Raw genomic sequence first — 21,501 nt, forward strand, 5'->3', positions numbered from 1 at the left:
TCCCCTCCGTCATATCACTGTTTAAATACCCCCTCTTCAATGAGGCTTACTCTGACCAATCTATTTAAAATTGTACGCATGCTCTTCTGCCCCGACTCTACCTCCATATTCATGGGGTCTACATCCCTGGGTTGGGGGAGGTGCAGAGAAGATGGTGCTTTCTGGAATCAACTCCCTGCAGATACCTAGGGATGACTGCGTTTGTTTACCTTCGGATTTATTTGTCAATACTATGTTTACTGTGTGTTGTGCTTCCCCAAAACCATAATAAAAGGCCCCTGAGAATAGGATCTGTATCTCTTTTGCTCAATGATGTATGTGGAGTGCTTAGAACAGGACCTGACACTTAATGGATGCTCAATTTGTTGAATGAATGAACTGTGACTTTCCAACGTCACAGGGCTCTGAATGGCAGAAACGAGGCTGGAATCCCACTCTCTGGACTCACAGACAAGCTCTTAACATCTTTGAGCTGTTTAAATTCATGAAGGTGGGGTTCAGAGTCTTCCAGAGGAAGCAGACAGTAAGCATATATATTCATGTCTAGTGGTGATCAGCCTCTGAAGGAATAAGGGTCAGAGTGAGGGTGAAAAGTACTGTTTGAAAGAGGGTGGTCAGGGAAGATCTGTCTGATAAAATAACTTTAAGTAGAGACCTGAATCGAGGGAGGGAGTTTCCCGGGTAAGTGAAGAAAGGATATGCTAGGCAGGGAGGGCGCTAAGAGTGTATCTGAGGACCCAGGAGGAGGCCCGTGCGGCTGAAGAATGAACAATCTGCCCTTTTGTGCTGACTTTAAAATCTATACCGAGAGTAATAGCCCCAAACTCGAAACCACCCAAAAGTCCACCAACAGAAGAATGGGTGAACCAAAGGGAATACACCATAAAATCCACTAACAGAAGAATGGGTGAATCAGTGGGAATACACCATCAAGCAGTGAGAACCACCAACTGCATGCCCCAGCTGGGGCCAAGCTCACAAAGTCAAGTACACACACAGTTTGATCCTGCCTATGTAAAGTTTAAAAGCAGGCAAAACTAAAGTCCATTTTTAAGGTGCATACATAGGCGGAAAAGCTATCAAGAAAAGCAAGGAAATGACTATCACAAAAGTCTAGATACAATCAGGGGTCGGGGGTGGGGGTGGGGGTGGGGTGTGGGTTGCCCACAGCTATCTCTTGCCTTGGGCGGTGATTATAGGAGTATCCATCTTGTAGTTGTTCTTTTTTTTTTTTTTCATGCGGACCATTTTTAAAGTCGTTATTGAATTTGTTTCAATACTGCTTCTTTTTTATGTTTTCGTTTTTTGGCCACCAGGCATGTGGGATCTTAGCTCCCCAACTAGGGATTCAACCTGCACACACCCCTCCATGGAAGGCAAAGTCTTAACCACTGGACCACCAGGGAAGTCCCTGCAGTGTTTTACACTGTTTATGTGCTTGTATGTTTTCAGACTTTGATATACAAACACAAGATTTTAAAAGTTACGAAAAAAATAATGAGAGGCAATACAGCAAACTCTTAACTCCTTTCCAGGCAGTACAGGGGTTCTTTAGATACATACAGCCTCACCAAAATTATTTTCTAAAAAAAAAAAGACACCAAAGAACAGAGTGCAGGGCCTGTTATTGGTTGCAAAACATATACTTTTGTTCAGTCACTCAGTTGTGTCCGACTCTTCACAACCCCACGGACTGCAGCATGCCAGACTTCTCTGTCCTTCACTATCTCCCAGAGCTTGCTCAAACTCATGGCCATCCAGTCAGTGATGCCATCCAACCATCTCATCCTCTATCAACCCGTTCTCCTCCTGCCTTTAATCTTTCCCAGCATGAGGGTCTTTTCCAATGAGTCAGTTCTTCGCATCAGGTGGCCAAAGTATTGGAGTTTCAGCTTTAGCGTCAGTCCTTCCAATGACTATTCAGGACTGATTTCCTTTAGGATTGACTGGTTTGATCTCCTTGCAGTCCAAGGAACTCTCAAGAGTCTTCTCCAACACCAGTTAAAAAGCATTGATTCTTCGGTGCTCAGCTTTCTTTATAGTCCAACTCTCACATCCATACATCATTACTAGAAAAACCATAGCTTTGACTAGACAGATCTTTGTCGGCAAAGTAATGTCTCTGCTTTTTAATATGCTGTCTAGGTTGGTCATAGCTTCCAAGGAGCAAACGTCTTTTAATTTCATGGCTGCAGTCACCATCTGCCATCAGCTATAAGTATACACAGAACCCCTCCCTCTTGGACCTCCCCCCCATGCTCTCCCCATCCCACCCCCTAGGTCATCACAGAGCAACAAGCTGAGCTCCGTGTGCTATACAACAGTTCCCACTAGCTGTCTGCTTTATGCATGGTAGTGTATGTACGTCATCCCCAATCTCCCAAATGATGCCACGCTCCCCTTCTCCCACTGTGTCCACACATCTCCTTACTATGTCTACGTCTCTATTCCTACTCTGCAAACAGATTCATCTGTTCCCTTTTTCTAGATTCTACATATATGCCTTAATATACAGCTATCAAGTTTGTGGCAACTTGTCGCAGCAGTCCTGGAACCTAATAACAGGTACCCCACTGTTTCTTTTAATTAGCAACATGAAATCTTGGGTCAAAACATCATTCGCTGTTTTACAGACAAATAAACAACGATCCAGCCATTCCAAAACGATGCATTTGCATCATCGTCCTGTCCTCAGCGCATATGGATATTTTGTTGTCATTGTGATCATTACTTAACCTCCTTGAGAAAAACAGTGCGGAGAAGAATGACTTTCAGAACTTCAAACTTTACATAGATGATGGACAAGATGGACATTACATGATTCATTCCTAAACCTGGGATGAAGGTGAGGAAATGGTGAGACTGAATGAAACCTTTGGCTTTTTTATCACAGAGGCCTGGTGTTAAGCCCACATCAGGCCATGGATCATTTCTCCAAGCCTAGACTTGCTCTAAGCTTCCTGCTGTTAGAAATGCCTACTCACATATTTGCTGGGGAAGCCGACCTCGGCAGCTGGATCAGTCATGACTCACATCATGGTGGCTCTGATGGTAAAGCATCTGTGTACAATGCGGGAGACCCGGGTTTGATCGCTGGGTCAGGAAGATTCCCTGGGGAAGGAAATGGCAACCCACTCCAGTACTCTTGCCTGGAAAATTCCATGGACAGAGGAGCTTGGTGCAGGCTACTGTCCATGGCATCGCAAAGAGTCGGGCACGACTGAGCGACTTCACTTCACTTCACACATCATAGGCCTTCAGGCTCCTTCCCAGGACTACACACAACCTTGCTGCCCCTGTATTCCATGTCAAACAGAATTTCAGCTGACATAAGGCTACAGAAAGAAGACAGTCTGCATCAAGCCTGGAACAGCTCTTCAAGGCTGCACCTTAAAGTCAGATGCCTTCCCTGGACAGAAGAAGAAACTAAGGTTCAAGGAAGTTACAAGACTTCCCCAAAGTCCCACAGACAATTAGTAGTTGGGACAAGGACTCAGGTTTCTTAACTCCTCCTGGGCTTGGCTCTCAAGGTCAGGCTGCCCCTGCATCCAGGTAGAAGAATTAAACTAAGCAAGGACATGGAAGAAAGGCGAAAAGGAGAAAAGAGTCACAATGGGCAGGAGCTAAAGCTAGTGACATCTACCAGCGTCTAGGATATAAACACTATCAGTTAAACTTGGAAACTGTTTGGTAGCTTTCTGAATTTTCTGCATTGCAAGGAATAAACTCTGAAGTCAAACAGACATGGATTCAAATTCTGACTCTCCAACTTACCAGTTGTGACTGTGAACTAACTATTTAAACACTCTAAGCCCTGAGTTCCTTACCTATAAAATAGGGAATAAATAACACCTATTTTATCTGGTCACTATTGCTGTTCAGTGGCTAAGTTGTGTCTGATTCTTTGGGACCTCATTAACTAATTAACTGCAGCACGCCAGGCTTCCCTTTCCACTATCTCCCAGAGGTTGCTCAAACTCATGTCCGTTGCCAATGATGCCTTCCAACCATCCCACCCTCTGTCGTCCCCTTCTCCTCCTGCCCTCAATCTTTCCCAGCATCAAGGTCTTTTCCAATGAGTCAGCTCTCCACATCAGGTGGCCAAAGTATTGGAGCTTCCGCTTCAACATCAGGACTTCCAATGAATATTCAGGGTTGATTTCTATCTTTAGGATTGACTGGTTTGATCTCCTTTGCTGTTCAAGGGACTCTCAAGAGTCTTCTCCAGCACCACAGTTCAAAAGCATCAGTTCTTCAGTGTTCAGCCTTCTTTGTGGTCCAACTTTCACATCCACAGATGATTACTGGAAAAAACTGGAGTTTGCTCAAATTAATGTCCACTGAGTCAGTGATACTATCTAACCATCTCATCGTCTGCGGTAGAGCCAACAAAAAGATATCTAACTAACAATTATGCCATTGACAGCAACACCACAAGGGAAACCAGCAGGATTAGATGGATCACAGGCACAGAGACAAGAGAATGAGAAATCAGAGGCCAGAGAAGGAGGAAATGGGAAATCAGGCTCAGATGGTCAGCACAGGGGCACTCCGTGTACACCAAGCAAAGAACAGCAGCTTTCTTTCTCTTGTAACTTTCAACAGAAGAGTTTTCTTGTAATCATGCAGGGGAAGGAACCAGATCTCATGATGAGTGGGAGGCGAAGGAGGAGGTGGGGGTACAACTGACTGCACTTTAAAGACATCTGCGCGACACAAGGGAAAGCAGAAGATGCCAGCTAAAGAAAACAGCAACATGGGGATGAATTTATTGTCAGGAGAGGCCCCAGCATACTTCGAGAGAAAGGGCAAAGAAAGAACTCATGGGACACAAATGACAAACGTCTTCCTTTCGACCCTATCTCTTCCAGCACTATTGCCTTGGGGGATGAAATAAAGCTTGATAACCACTGTTCTGGGCTTCCCTAGTGGCTCAGAGGTTAAAGCGTCTGCCTGCAATGCAGGAGACCTGGGTTTGATCCCTGGGTCGGGAAGATCCCCTGGAGAAGGAAATGGCAACCCACTCCAGTATTCTTGCCTGGAGAATCCCATGGACAGAGGAGCCTGGTGGGCTACAGTCCACAGACTCGCAAAGAGTTGGACATGACTGAGTGACTTCACTTGTTCTTGTTACGTGTTAACCACTGTTTTATGATGGAATAAAGGATTCAGTTGAGGGCAGGCAATGTCTGTATAAAATCTTTTTTTATAAATGAAGAAAAATGACATGAAGAATGAAGTTCTTAATAAAATAAAAATTAAGACCATCTGGCCATATGACTTCACCACGTCAAGATTTCAAATCAATCACTTTGGAAAACAGCCTGGCAGCAACTCAGAAAGTTAAAATGTACAATTTACTATGTGACCTAGCAATTCCACTTCTAGGTATATACCCAAGAGAATCAAAAACATATATCCACACAGAAATTTGTACACTAATGGTCACAGAATCATTTTTTTAAAAGCCAAAAAGTGGAAATCACCCAAATATCTATCAATTGATAAATAAAATGTAAAACATCTATACACTGGAATATTATCCAAAGATAAAAAGAGTTAAGCGCTGATAAACCTACAACATAGATGAAACTTGAGAACATTATGCTAACTGAAAGTCAGATGCAAAAGGCCACATATTGAAGGATTCCGTTTATACAAAATGTCCAGAAGAAGTAAATCTCTAACGACAAAAAGTAGATTAGCGATTGACTGTGGGCCTGGGGGATGGCAGGGAGTGGGCAGGGAAGGGAAGGCAGCAAGTGACTGCCAATGAGTATAGTGCTTCTTTTTGGAGTGATGAAAAATGTCTGGAGTTAAGAGTATTGATGACTGCACAGCTCTGTGAATGTATTAAAAAGCACTGAATTTCACATTGAAAAAAGATTTCAATCTAGACCTTCTAATGATTTGGGCAGGAAAGAACATGCAGGTATTTGTACACTGCATCCCTCTGAGGTCCATACTATTACGATTCCCATTTTACAGATGAGGAAATTAAAGCACAAAAAGTTTCATAACTTGTGCCAGGTCACCCAGGCTGGAATTTAACCCCAGGCAATCTGGCTCACGAGCACTATGCTATTCTGCCCCAACTGACTCTAAAGTCTTAAAATTACTTGCAAATTCGCTGACTTACAATGTAAACCAAGGCAGGAGAGGGTTGAGATTTTTTTAAAACCACCAAAACTATTATCTTAAATAGCAATTCCCAACAGAATATTGGAAAGACCCAAGGCTCTGAGAATGAGACCAAGCTGAAGGCTATTATCTCATGTTACTATGACTATTGACAAGTTGAGGGTATAATCCAAGCCTGAAATTCCAGATTGCTATCCACTATTTGAAGACTAGGGGTGGATTACTGGGTTTCTCCCTGCCCACAACAATCTAATAATCGAAGTGGGAACACCATTGCAGGAGCAAACAAAAACATTGTGTATGGTGTATATATTATACACAGAAAACAAACAGGACATACATGTTTACATATATACGTGCTCACTAAACCATGAGGAGCAGATAGCAAGTTCTAAACCCTAGCAAGGAGAGAAAGATGAATAAGAACGAAAAAAATCAAAGAAGACTGACTGTTTGAGGGAGACTTGAAAACAAGCATTTAAGAAGGGGCAGGAAGAATAAAGGTCACCACTTGAAACAAGCTTGGAGGGAATAAGAAGCTTAGATTGTTTCTAGAGCAGTAAGGATGCCTGTCTGATTAAATCAAAGAGTGCACAGTGTGTAATATACTGGAAAACAGGAGTGGACAGGAGGGAAGGGGTTATGTAAGATCTCAAAAGTCAAGGGGAGTGTTTGGACTTGATAGAGTAAGAAAAGGTAAATCGTGTTTTTAAAAAGTTGTGAAAGCTTTATCATATTAGTTGCATATTTCATAAGAAACACTAGCTTCCATGTTTTTGCCTAGAAAACCCTATAATTTTGCCTCATCTACTATTTCCTAATTTCATTTTAAATCTTTTGTTTCTACCCTACCTACCCCCAAGTCATGCCGAAATGAAACCTTGATTTCAACAGTCAAGATATACAATAATTGCTTACAATCACAGCCCTGAACAAAGCCGTGCTGTGTGGTTCCTTCACAAAGGCACTTAGCACATTGCTAACGTGCATTACTTTCCTCACACTTAATAGCTTAAGCTGTCATGAATCAACGTTCCACTGTCCCTTGAGAAAAATATGTACTTTTTGAAATATGAAAAATATTTCCTTGCTCTCCGTCACTGTAAATGTCTTCTCTTCCTAATAAAATTGAATGATAAGGTATCCAACTTTTTTCCCGGGTGAAAGAAATTCACAGTCGCCCATTTCACTGAAATATGCCTATGAAACAGACAATCACTGTTGTATTTAATAGTACCCCTGTGCAAACTTTTCTCCGGTAGTTCTCTGCCCGGGGAACTGCACCCGAGCTCTTGTTGTTTCCCACACGCATCTTCTTGGGTCTCAGGCGCCTCCAAGAATTTGTGCATTCTGGCAAAAACTTTACCCAAAGAACAACCCCCAAGGAGCAGGATCTTCTTCAAGGAACCAAGGGGCTTAGTCTGTGCCTCCGTGTGAGCTTAAAACAAGCGCACTTTCCCAGCTCAGAGGAGCACACAGGTACCCCGAGTCCGTGGTGCCCGGCGGCGGCCAGGGAGCCCCAGATTACGGCCGGGGCTCGCGCACCCACCTGACCAGAGGCTCCTTCTCCGGCACGGCGGGCTCCTCCAGGCACTTGCAGGGGCAGCAGCAGCACGCGGTCCTCAGCCAGTCTCTCAGCCCCATGGAGAGCGAGGTGCCCCGCCGGGGCCGGGCGACTCGGGGGGAGCCGCGGCGGCGAGCGAGCGCGGCTGGGGCGCGGCCACCCGACCGGCGTCCAGGTGCGGGGACAGTGGCGGCCGGGGCGTCGCGGGCCGGTCCGTGCGCATCCCGCCGCGGCCGGCGACGCGGGCGAGGCGGGAGGCGCCTGCACTGCCCCGGAGCTGCGGAGCCGCGCGCTTTCTTCCACTTGGGTTTTGTTTGGGGCGCGGGTTTCGGTGGGGCTTTTCTTCTCGCTCTTTAATTCCCCGGGCGCAAATTGGGGCGCATGCGTCCCCGAGACGCTCCGCTGCTGCCCTCTAAGGAGGAAGCCGGGACTCCAGCCGCCAGATGGCAGAATCCGAGGGCGCAGCTGGGGATGGGGCTGGGGGAAGGAGGAGCCCGCCCCCGAGACACAGAGCACGAGGTTGGGCTGGATCTATTCATACGTTTTATTGGCTTCACTCCCCGAGGAAATAAAAGGTCCTCCTTCCCACCCCCACCCCTTGCCTTCAAAGCAGAGATTAGGGCATATTTTTAGCGTGTCAGCGCCACACAGGGTAAAAGTTAGCAAAAATGGATTCATGCATTATAGAAGTGAGCTTTTTAAGTACTCCGTTCACAACGAATTTTAAAAAATTGTTTTCAAGTCTCCCAGCCCTTGAATAATTTTCTCAAAAAAAAAGCCAACCTCTGTCATTAGCTTTTTGGCTTCCCCAGTGGCTCAGTGGTAAAGAATCCGCCTGCCAGTGCAGGAGAGGCTGGAGAGGCAGGTTGGATTCCTGAGTTAGGAAGATCCCCTGGAGGAAGAAATGGCAACCCATCCAGGATTCTTGCCGGGAAATCCCATGGACAGGGGGCCTGGGGGGCTACAGTCCATGGGGTCCCAAAGAGTCGGCTGCGACTGAAGTTTTTACTATTTTCCAGATTTTAAACACACACACACACACACACACACACACACACACACACACACACACACTTAATGCTTATGCAGACGTGTAAGTATAGGCACCCATAGCCTTTTCCCTTTATACTCAGTGCCATACTCCACACATTTCTGTCCCTGGCTTTTTTCACTCAGTTTACAACGGAGACTGTCCCACCAGCACATGAAGAACTTCTCTATGATCTTTAACAGTTTGCATTTATGTAGTTGATGCCCTTCTGTTTCTTTAACCAGATGCCAATGGATGAATAGCAAGTTCATTACAGCCTTTTGTTATTAAAATAATGCTGCAGTAAATATCCTTGAACTATGTGTTTGGACATGTATATCTCTTGAATACATATTTGGCAGTTGAATTTCTAGGTCACAGGTAAGATGCCTTTTTAATTTTTCATGGATCTTGCCCAAAAGTGAAGTGAAGTCGCTCAGTCATGTCTGACTCTTTGCAATCCCATGGACTGTAGCCTACTAGGCTCCTCTGTCCATGGGATTTTCTAGGCAAGAGTACTGGAGTGGGCTGCCATTTCCTTTTCCAAGGCACCTTCCCACCCCAGGGATCAAAAACCCGGGTCTCCTGCGTTGCAGACAGACGCTTTACCATCTGAGCCACCAGGGAAGCCTGGATCTTGCCAAACTGCCCTCTAAAGAGGTAATTCCAATTCACACTCTGACTGGCCACATCTGAAAGTATATTTCCCTAGACAACCACCAATACTGTGGAATTTTCCTCTTTATCAATCATGTTTATTCAACAAATGTTTATCAAATATCTGTAGGTACCAGGCATGTTCTAGGCTCTGGGGACACTGCAATGAATGAAAGAAATAAAAATCTTTACTTTTTTGGAGCAAACATTCTACTTGGGGAGTTAGACAAATAAAATACATTATTGAGTGTGTTAGAAGGTGATTTGTACTATGGAGAAAAATAAGACAGGAAAGGGGATAAGCAGTGCCAGGAAGGTGTGTGTGTGTGTGTGTGTGTGTGTGTGTGTGTGTGTAGTATAGTGTACTGGGGAGAGGAGTGGTGGCTGCAGTTTTAAATGGGGTGGTCAGGGAAAGCCTCCCTACATGGTGACGTTTAGGGAAAGATTTAAAGATGATGAGCAAGCTAGCCCTGGTTTCATGGGGAAGAGTATCACTGGGAGAGTGAAGGCTGCATGCAAAACCCCAGAGGAGGGAGAGTAAACAGTAGGATGCCCAAGAAAGAGCAGGGATTCCAGGGGCCAGAGAGAGGATTGGGCCAGGAGGAAGAGTAATAGGAGATGATAGAACCAAGTGGCCTCTTAGGACATGGTAAGAACTCTGATTTGTCTCACATGAGTGAGCAAACCTTTGGAGGCCTTTCAGTGGAGGGATAGATGTGGTCAGCAAGGATGGCATTAGGATCCATTGACTGCTGTCTTGAGAAAAAACTGGATAACACGGACTGTTTTAGAAGAGGCGAGTGGAGGCCATTCTAATGACCCACGTGATAGATGACAGTCATTTAGATCAGGGAGGAAGCAACTAGAGGCGGGAAGAAATAACTGGACTCTAAATGGAATTTGAAGGCAGAGCCAATGAGATTTATAATGGATTGGAAGTAAAGTAGAAATGAAAGTCAGGAGTGAGTCCAATGTTGGGAGCTTACAATTTGTGAGAGTAGAATTGTGTTATTGATTGTGATAAAGATGGATGTCGTGTGGGCAGGTTTGAAGCGCTGAGGAAGAAGAGCAAGAGTTTATTTCCAGAAGTGTTGATTCTCATGGGCAGTGTGTTCATTTAAAAGTGTGTTACTACACCTAAGTTTATCCTGTTCTGGCTATATTATGAGGCCGAGGGAACTTATCAAGTGCATATTCATTGAGAGGCTGACTACTGAGAGTTAAGGAAGGATAAGAGAAGGTTCCTTAGAGCTCTGACTTAGCTGGGGAAACAGGATAGGGACCCATCAAGAAAGCTAAGAGGATATGACAGAATACCAGTTGTCACCAGGCAGCGCAGGGCTGTGGTATTGAACCCAGCGCCGTGTCCTTGATCACTTACAGCTCAAAAAATTGAGAAAAAATCTTTTTTCATTGAGAAAAAATCTTCTCAAAAATTGAGAAGATAAAATTGATAAAATTGCCAGGATGGAGAGACTGTTGTTCTTGACAGCAGACTTGCTAGCAGCTGGGCAGTCCCTTTGGTGGATGAACTTTGTTCTGAAATTGGATGTTGGATTGAGTTCACTCACCTATGTTCAGGTAGAAAGTGGACCAAGGGGGCTGCTAGCAAGATGAAAGCTAGCATCCGACAACTTTTATTAACTACTGAAGTTGGATTTGTTAAGAATGGAGAAATCAGAGAAGGTGTTCAGTTCCTGGAAAATACAGGTTCTCTGCCCTTTACTAACCTTGATTTTAGATAAGTCACTTAATTTATCTTTTTTAGGAAGTTTTATTTATTTATTTTTTCTTTTTGGCCACGCTGGATCTTCATTATTGCACTCAGGTTTTCTCTAGTTGCGGAAAGTGGGGGCTACTCTCTAGATGAGGTGAGGGGTCTTTTCATTTTGGCAGCTTCTCTTGTTGTGGAGCACAGGCTCTAGAGGGCAGGCTGAATAGCTGTAGCCCATGGGCTTAGTTGCCCTGCAGCATGTGGGATCTTCTCAAGCTAGGAATCAAACTCACATCCCCAGCATTAGCAGGCAGGTTCTCAACCACGGGATCACCAGGGAAGTCCCACCTAATTGTTCTGAGCCTCAGTTTTCTAATTTGTGAAATGGAGATGCTGAGTCGTAAGACTCAAATGAGACCATTGGAAAGCCATAAAGTACTATAGGAAGTAGTAGAATTCAACACAGTGGACTAAATCCAAATAGTAAGGCCTGCTGAGCAAATGTCAGTTCCAGTACTACTTCGCTGGCATATGACAGGATTTCTTTTCACATTGGTACCTCTGCAGTGTGTGGGCATCTTTCATGTGGCCCGTTTCAGACTGGATATTTCTGGAAAGCCATAGAACTATGTCCATTTTAACCAACTTGATCAGAAGGTTAATGCTCTTCCTTACTAAGGATTACATCTAGTATTTGCTTGCTCTAACAACTATTAATATTTTTAATTAATGTTAACTGTTAAAACTTTTAAATGAAATATTCCTCTAGAAGATTGAAATGTTACAAAGTTCCCTGTGATCACTATCCACACTCCTGTCTCCTTTCCAGCCTCCTCAGGGTAACCATTATTATCAGTATGCTACAGACCTTTTTTTGGACACATACACACACGTATCTTCCCTGTAATGTATATATACCATCATTGTGTGTGTTGTCTTTTTTGGCTGCACCATGAGACATGAGGGATCTTAGTTCCCCAACCAGGGACCAAACTCTCTCCCCCTGCAGTGGAAGTGCAGAGTCTTAACCACTGGACCACAGGGGAGTCCCTACCTCATCATTTTTGGTAGTGAGTTTGGTTTTAATATACAAGGCATGCATTCATCTACCTGCAAGCTTTTTCCACTTAATGTCTTGGAGACAGAGCCTTTTAGTACACACAACACTACCTCATTCTTCTCAACCAACGTGCATCCATGCTCAGTCGTTCAGTCATGTCCAGCTCTGCGACCCCATGGACTGTAGCCTGCCAGGTTCCTCTGTCCATAGAATTTCCCAGGCAAGAATACTGGAGTGGGTTGCCATTATCTCCAACAGGGTTAACAGATGTGAATATTCTATTTATTAGTTTTCTAAAGATTATTATATTGGTGTTCTCAAGTATTAATCTTCCCAGAAGTTAAATACCTTCATGATTTCCCTGGTGGGGTGTTTTTTTTTTTTTTTTTTGGTAACTTGAGAAATGACAGTGTTACCAAACACTGCAGCTTCAGCTTGTAGATAGCTAAGACCACAGTTTGACATCCCCACTTCCTATTTCAGATTTCATTAGCAGGAGAGCAGCAAGCTTTCCTTTTTTTAGAATGATGTTACATTGTTCTTCCTGCCTGAGCTGACGCCAACACCACCCACCACTGGCAGCAACATCTGACATTTACCAAGAGCCCTTGAGCACCTGATGTTGCAGGAGTGGGCAGTCCCCTGGAACAACTGGTGACTCAGAGACCCATCAGCTGCTTGTTACAAGACAGAACTGCCATCCTATAGTTTCAGATTTCTCCATGGCAGAGAAAACTAGAGTTTGCTCTGAAAACAAGAACTGGACACAACTGAGCAACTAAACAACAGGATAGTCTGAAATCCTATTTCTTTAAGAACTTACTGAGAATTCTTGCATTCCAATGCCATACGATTCAGTTCAGCTCAGTTCAGTTGCTCAGTCGTGTCCGACTCTTTGCAACCCCATGAATCGCAGCACACCAGGCCTCCCTGTCCATCACCAACTCCCGGAGTTCACTCAGACTCACATCCATCAAGTTAGTGATGCCATCCAGGCATCTCATCCTCTGTCGTCCCCTTCTCCTCCTGCCACCAATCCCTCCCAGCATCAGAGTCTTTTCCAATGGGTCAACTCTTCGCATGAGGTGGCCAAAGTACTGGAGTTTCAGCTTCAGCATCATTCCTTCCAAAGAAATCCCAGGGCTGATCTCCTTTAGAATGGACTGGTTGGATCTCCTTGCAGTCCAAGGGACTCTCAAGAGTCTTCTCCAACACTACAGTTCAAAAGCATCAATTCTTCGGTGCTCAGCTTTCTTCACAGTCCAACTCTCACATCCATCCATGACCACTGGAAAAACCATAGCCTTGACTAGACGGACCTTTGTTGGCAAAGTAATTTTAGCGTTCCACAAAAAAGCTATGCTTGCAGCAACATAGCTCAAGTTGGTATCATTCAGTTATTCATTCAACAAATATTTAGAGTCCAGTACTAGGATACAATGGTGAAGTAGAATGTAGGTCCCATTCATGAAGGTGGGGATATTGCTTGTTCTTTGCAATATTGGAGAATCTAAAATAGTACAGACCTATCCCAAGAAAATAAATAGAAACATATGCTGTATCACAACTTTTAGAACAACGTAGGTATCTGGTAGACACTCAATAAGTGTGTTGAATAAATGTGTGTATGAAGACAGAAAAAGAGCTGATGAACCGAGAGTTTGCATTATGCCAGTTTGTGAAGAGTCTATTAACGAGCTTCCCGAATCCAGTAAAGACGTCAAAAGCATTGTCTTCCTTAGAGAAAAAAGACATCTTCTGAAACAAATGAGCACTCCAAACCAAGGCCAGCATTATCATGCTCCCCAAGGGGCCCAAGATGGACAGCCCACATGCCACCTATGGGACTCTGCAAAGATCCCATCAGAGAGTGGACTGGATGTCACCAAGGTAAAGCCAGCCAAGGGTTCCCCTTGGGGCTGTTGTTTCTGCCTCTGCGGTGTGCCTCATCCCTCCTTCTGTTACCAGCTCTTTGTTTTCCTTTGAGGAACACCTCCCCACCCCTTTCAATTACATGAGCCAGGCAGACAGTGAAGGCACTTTCCCCACCTCTCAGCCCCTGATCCCCAGTGAGGGATAAGCATGTGACCAAGATAGACCAATCAGACCCTCTTCCTGAAATTTGCAACTTAAGGGCAAGGGCCCAAAGGTGGAAAATAATTGAGTAGAGATATGAATTATTTGGGGGACATCATCTTGAAGAGGAGGTCCAACAGCAATGGACATATTTATACCTGTAGTATTTTTGGTTCTATATTTTCCAAAATCTAGCCATTCTAGCTATTTAGTTTTCCTATCATTCTGTGGGTTACTCCATAACTTGTGGATCAATAGTTCTTTTTTTGCTTAAGTAACTAAGAATCAGATTTTGTTGCTTTCAGAAATAAACAGTTTTACAAGGCAAAAAAAGGGTAATTGTGACAGGAGAGAGAGAATTAAAGAGTTCTCTTTCAAGCCAAGCACAATAGTCCACTTTGATTTAGTCAGGTGAGACTTTTATTTCTGTTTCTCTGCTTGGCTTCTCTCTGAAGAGAAACATTCATTATCCACTATCTGAGAATTTGTCAGTTACATCACTGTGGTTCCCCATAATACTTTCTAAATTTTGAAACTATTTTTATTTGCTATAGTTTGCTGGTCAGTTTCACTTCCTTCCCTCCTCCCAAATGTATATACTCTGAGAAAACATTAATAATCAGTCTTTGTTCCTTCTTTAGTTCCAAGCAACAAACTTCTTGTCTCTCCTCAAAATTTAATTGAATGTCTTTTTTAAATAACTTCATACTTAAGAACAGGTCAAACCTTTTAAAAAGAGGCCCTTGGAGAGAATAAAAACACAGTAAGCTAGAAAAAGATATAAAGCATATGGAAAGATTCTCCAAGAAAACTGGATTCTTATAGTCCCAACGTGAAGGGAATCAAACCCTGCTGTGTCTCAACTCTATGTAATATTTTTTTTGTCTAGATTTGTGTGACCTCTGTGATAATCCTTTGGGTCTTAATTCACTAATTTTGAATGACAAAAACATCACTCGGACTAGTTTAAGTATAAAAGGAAATTTACTACGCGGATGCAGGAGGGCCTAGAGGAGCTATCCCACGTTGAAGGTCAGGAAGGGTGGCGTTGAGGAGATAACCCTTTGTCCAAGGTAAGGAGCAGCAGCTGCACTTTGCTGGAGCAGCCGTGAAGAGATACCCCACGCCCAAGGTAAGAGAAACCCAAGTAAGATGGTAGGTGTTGCAAGAGGGCTTCAGAGGACAGACACACTGAAACCATACTCACAGAAAACTAGTCAATCTAATCACACTCGGACCACAGCCTTATCTAACTCAATGAAACTAAGCCATGCCCGTGGGGCAACCCAAGACAGGCGGGTCATGGTGGAGAGGTCTGACAGAATGTGGTCCACTGGAGAAGGGAATGGCAAACCACTTCAGTATTCTTACCTTGAGAACCCCATGAACAGTATGAAAAGGCAAAATGATAGGATACTGAAAGAGGAACTCCCCAGGTCAGTAGGTGCCCAATATGCTACTGGAGATCAGTGGAAAAATAACTCCAGAAAGAATGAAGGGATGGAGCCAAAGCAAAAACAATACCCAGTTGTGGATGTGACTGGTGATAGAAGCAAGGTCTGATGCTGTAAAGAGCAATATTGCATAGGAACCTGGAATGTCAGGTCCATGAATCAAGGCAAATTGGAAGTGGTCAAACAAAAGATGGCAAGAGTGAATGTCGACATTCTAGGAATCAGCGAACTAAAATGGACTGGAATGGGTGAGTTTAACTCAGATGACTATTATATCTACTACTGCAGGCAGGAATCCCTCAGAAGAAATGGAGTAGCCATCACGGTCAACAAAAGAGTCCGAAGTGCAGTACTTGGATGCAATCTCAAAAATGACAGAATGATCTCTGTTCGTCTCCAAGGCAAACCATTTAATATCACAGTAATCCAAGTCTATTCCCCAACCAGTAATGCTGAAGAAGCTGAAGTTGAACGGTTCTATGAAGACCTACAAGACCTTTTAGAACTAACACCCCAAAAAGATGTCCTTTTCATTATAGGGGACTGGAATGCAAAAGTAGGAAATCAAGAAACACCTGGAGTAACAGGCAAATTTGGCCTTGGAATGTGGAATGAAGCAAGGCAAAGACTAATAGAGTTTTGCCAAGAAAATGCATTGGTCATAGCAAACACCCTTTTCCAACAACACAAGAGAAGACTCTACACATGGACATCACCAGATGGTCAACACGGAAATCAGATTGATTCTATTCTTTGCAGCCAAAGATGGAGAAGCTCTATACAGCCAACAAAAACAAGACCGGCAGCTGACTGTGGCTCATATCCTGAACTCCTTATTACCAAATTCAGACTTAAATTGAAGAAAGTAGGGAAGACCACTAGACCATTCAGGTATGACCTAAATCAAATCCTTTATGATTATACAATAGAAGTGAGAAATAGATTTAAGGGACTAGATCTGATGGATAGAGTGCCTGATGAACTATGGAATGAGGTTTGTGACATTGTACTGGAGACAGGGATCAAGACCATCCTCATGGAAAAGAAATGCAAAAAAGCAAAATGGCTGTCTGGGGAGGCCTTATAAATAGCTGTGAAAAGAAGAGAGGAGAAAAACAAAGGAGAAAAGGAAAGATATAAGCATCTGAATGCAGAGTTCCAAAGAATAGCAAGAAGAGATAAGAAAGCTTTCCTCAGCGATCAATGCAAAGAAATAGAGGAAAACAACAGAATGGGAGAGACTAGAGATCTCTTCAGGAAAATTAGAGATACCAAGGGAACATTTCATGCAAAGATAGGTTCGATAAAGGACAGAAATGGTATGGACCTCACAGAAGCAGAAGATATTAAGGAGAGGTGGCAAGAATACATGGAAGAACTGTACAAAAAAGATCTTCACGACCCAGATAATCACAATGGTGTGATCACTCATCTAGAACCAAACATCCTGGAATGAGAAGTCAAGTGGGCCTTAGAAAGCATCACTATGAACAAAGCTAGTGGAGGTGATGGAATTCCAGTTGAGCTGTTTCAAATCCTGAAAGATGACGCTGTGAAAGTGCTGCACTCAATAATCCAGCACATTTGGAAAACTGAGCAGTGGCCACAGGACTGGAAAAGGTCAGTTTTCATTCCAATCCCAAAGAAAGGCAATGCCAAAGAATGCTCAAACTACCGCACAATTGCACTCATCTCACACGCTAGTAAAGTAATGCTCAAAATCCTCCAAGCCAGGCTTCAGCAATACGTGAACCGTGAACTCTCTGATGTTCAAGCTGATTTTAGAAAAGGCAGAGGAACCAGAGATCAAATTGGAACATCCGCTGGATCATGGAAAAAGCAAGAGAGTTCCAGAAAAACCTCTATTTCTGCTTAATGACTATGCCAAAGCCTTTGACTGTGTGGATCACAATAAACTGTGGAAAATCTTCAAGAGATGGGAATACAGACCACCTGACCTGCCTCTTGAGAAATCAGTATGCAGGTCAGGAAGCAACAGTGAGAACTGGACATGGAAGAACAGACTGGTTCCAAATAGGAAAAGGAGTATGTCAAGGCTGTATATTGTCACCCTGCTTATTTAACTTCTATGCAGAGTACATCATGAGAAACGCTGAACTGGAAGAAACACAAGCTCCCAGAATCAAGATTGCCGGGAGAAATATCAATAACCTCAGCTATGCAGATGACACCACCCTTAAGGCAGAAAGGGAAGAGGAGCTAAAAGCCTCTTGATGAAAGTGAAAGTGGAGAGTGAAAAAGTTGGCTTAAAGCTCAACATTCAGAAAACGAAGATCATGGCATCCGGTCCCATCACTTCATGGGAAATAGATGGGGAAACAGTGGAAACAGTGTCAGACTTTTATTTTCGGGGGCTCCAAAATCACTGGAGATGATGATTGCAGCCATGAAATTAAAAGACGCTTACTCCTTGGAAGAAAAGTTAGGATTAACCTAGATAGCATATTGAAAAGCAGAGACATTACTTTGCTGACTAAGGTCCGTCTAGTCAAGGCTATGGTTTTTCCTGTGGTCATGGATGGATGTGAAAGTTGGACTGTGAAGAAGGCTGAGCACCAAAGAATTGATGCTTTTGAACTGTAGTGTTGGAGAAGACTCTTGAGAGTCCCTTGGACTGCAAGGAGGTCCAACCAGTCCATTCTGAAGGAGATCAGCCCTGGGATTTCTTTGGAAGGATGATGCTGAAGCTGAAACTCCAGTACTTTGGCCACCTCATGTGAAGAGTTGACTCATTGGAAAAAGACTGTGATGCTGGGAGGGATTGGGGGCAGGAGGAGAAGGGGACGACAGAGGATGAGATGGCTGGATGGCATCACTGACTCGATGGATGTGAGTCTGAGTGAACTCCGGGAGTTGGTGATGGACAGGGAGGCCTGGCGTGCTTCGATTCATCGGGTCACAAAGAGTCGGACACGACTGAGTGACTGAACTGAACTGAAATGAACTGTCCCAAGTATCTGAAAATCAGGAAGTCATGCTAGCTTTAAACAAAATGGATCCAGGCACTCAAAAGGTTAAAAAGAAAAAAAGCGTTGGTCTTTTTAGAGACAGAATGTTTGTGTTTCTCCTTGATTCATATGTTGACCCCTAAGCCCCAATGTGATGGAATTTGAATATGAGGTCTTCGAGAGGTGATTGTTAGGTCATGAGGATGGAGCACTCATGAATATGACTAGTGCCCTAATAAAAGGAGCTTCCCAGGTGGCACAATGGTAAAGAATCCTTCTGCCAATGCAGGAGACACAAGAGAGGTGGGTTTGATCCCTGGGTTGGGAAGATCTCCTGGAGAAGGAAGTGGCAACTTACTCCAGTATTCTTGCCTGGGAAATCTCATGGACAGAGGAGCCTTGCAGGCTACAATGCATGGAGTCACAAAGAGTTGGACATGACTGAGTGACTGACACACGAACACACAAACCGACTAGGACACTCCGTAGTCTTCTCTGGGCTCTGAGTTAGTGACACTCTCAGGCTCCAGGTAACACTAGATTTCACCATCTTTTCTGCTGATAATCTCAGCAGAAGATAAGGAGCTCCTTCACAGGCCTGGGTCCAACTTTAACTGGCATGAAATGGAACCAGTGCTCTTTCAGAGGGAGAAACATACCTACTGAGTCTCAAGTACACCCTGTAGTGTTCAAGTGAAGAGGAATGGGGGAGAGAGAAAAAGTAAGCCAGTTGGACTGAGTGGGAGGGTTTCCTATTGAAAACCAAATGGAGCCACCAAAAAAGCAATCGATGTTAGTAAGGGAGAACAACATATGTCATCAACCCCTGTGGCTGTGGTCAGGATTAGATGAGATAATACGCAGAAAGCACTTAGCACAATTTCACGAAAAATAGGAAGCGCCCTGTAAATGCTAGCCATAATCATTGTTGTTAATAAAGCATACTTACTTTAGTCAGCTTCTAACCTATCACAGCCAGCTGTGACAACCTAAATTTATCCGATTTAAGAAACACCTGTGCTATGCTGTGCTAAGCCACTCAGTCATGTATAACTCTTTGCCACTCCATGCACTGTAGCCAGCCAGGCTCCTCTGTAATAGGGATTCTCCAAGCAAGAATACTGGACCAGGGATCAAACCCAGGTCTCCTGCATTGCGGGTAGATTCTTTACTGTCTGAGCCCTCAGGGAAGCTCAAGAATACTCCAGTGCGTAGCCTATTCCTTCTCCAGGGGATCTTCCCGATCCAGGAACTGAACTGGCACACGTGTGCTCAGTCGTGTCTGACTCTTTTTACCCCATGGATTGTAGCCCGCCAGGCTCCTCTATCCATGGAATTTTCCAGGCAAGAATACTGGAGTGGGTTGCCATTTCCTACTTTAGGGGATCTTCCCCACCCAGGGATCAAATCCACGTCTCCTGCAGTTCCTGTGTCAGCAGGCGGATGCTTTACCACTGTGCCACCTGGGAAGCCCCAATTGAACTGGGGTCTCCTGCGTTGCAAGCGGATTCTTTACCAGTTGGGCTACCAGGGAAGCCCAAGAAACACTTATTTGGTGTCAACTTTATAAACATGGCATTCTGCTCAACTTCTTATGAAATCAAAGACGAAAAATAAATAGTACTCATCTTCAGAGCACAACACAGAGCAAAACCTGGAAAATAATGAAGCAAGTGGTTCATCTGTGTCCAAACATACCCATCATTTTGATTCTTGCAGTGTGTCCTTTCTTACCTCACTCCTGACTTCCCATGTTTAACTGCTATGCCTAACTATGCTCATAGCTAACTATCCTGTCAGACCTTTGCTAACTATGCTCCCACAGCTAGCTACCTCGCCATTCCCAGCTATGTTCCCGTAGCTAATTATACTGCTCCTTCTAACAATACCCCCCCCTAACTATATTCCCACATCTATACATTATCTATACATTTATTCCCACACCTATACATCCATACATTTATCTAACTCTACTGTCATACTAACTATTCTGCTACAACAAACACTTTTCAGATACCCAGAGAAGCTTCAATTCTCACATCTTCAAATGTAATCTAGAATCAGACCTTTTCCCACCTCTGGAAGACCACCTACTCCTACAATCCCAAGAATTCTACATTCTCTAAAGTCTCTCTATATTCCACCCAACTAAAATTAAACATAAACCCAGACCCTTCCTTCATGCCACAATTATTCTTAATCCAATTAAATGCACCTTAATAAACATTTATCAGTGCTGTGGCTCAGATGGTAAAGAATCCACCTGTAATGCAAGAGATCGGGGTTTGATCCCTGGGTCAGGAAGATCCCCTGGAGAAGGGATTGGCTACCCACTCCAGTATTCTTGCCTGGAGAATTCCATAGACAGAGGAGCCTAGCGGGCTGCAGTCCAAAGGTCGCAAAGAATTGGACACGACTGAGCAACTAACACTTTCACTTTTCAATAGCAGAAAATTTGATAATTCTGAAGCAGCATTAATCACTGTCTTGTAGGTGTAATAAACTGGAGGCTGGTTGTTACATTCATCAAAACATACAGCTATTTTATCTGAATAAAGGGAGGCAGACTGCTGCACCAAAAAATAAACACTTATTAAACATCTGCTATACACAAGGTGCTGGAGAAGGAAATGGCAACCCACTCCAGTATTCTTGCCTGGAAAAATCCCATGGACTGAGGAGCCTGGTAGGCTACAGTCCATGGGGTCGCAAAGAGTCAGACACGACTGAGCGACTTCACTTTCATACACAAGGTGACTCAAAGTTGCATAAGACATGCATCAAAAACCACAGTAATGGAGAAACCATGACCACCTTTCATATTTGCTATGAAAGG

At 43.9% G+C, this 21,501-nt stretch overlaps 1 protein-coding gene across 1 annotated transcript in view; it reads right to left on the minus strand.

The window, feature by feature from the left end:
• The window catches only part of MREG (melanoregulin), a 69,974-nt gene extending 61,953 nt beyond the window's left edge, over nucleotides 1-8,021 (minus strand). Inside the window, exon 1 of the mRNA XM_015093523.3 lies at nucleotides 7,691-8,021. Within this exon, the coding sequence (XP_014949009.2) occupies nucleotides 7,691-7,785 (95 nt within the window). The 5' untranslated portion in view covers nucleotides 7,786-8,021. The remainder of the gene's footprint in view (nucleotides 1-7,690) is intronic.
• Nucleotides 8,022-21,501: the final 13,480 nt, after the last annotated feature.

Source organism: Ovis aries, chromosome 2 (genome assembly GCF_016772045.2).
Source record: "Ovis aries strain OAR_USU_Benz2616 breed Rambouillet chromosome 2, ARS-UI_Ramb_v3.0, whole genome shotgun sequence".
NCBI lineage: Eukaryota > Metazoa > Chordata > Mammalia > Artiodactyla > Bovidae > Ovis > Ovis aries.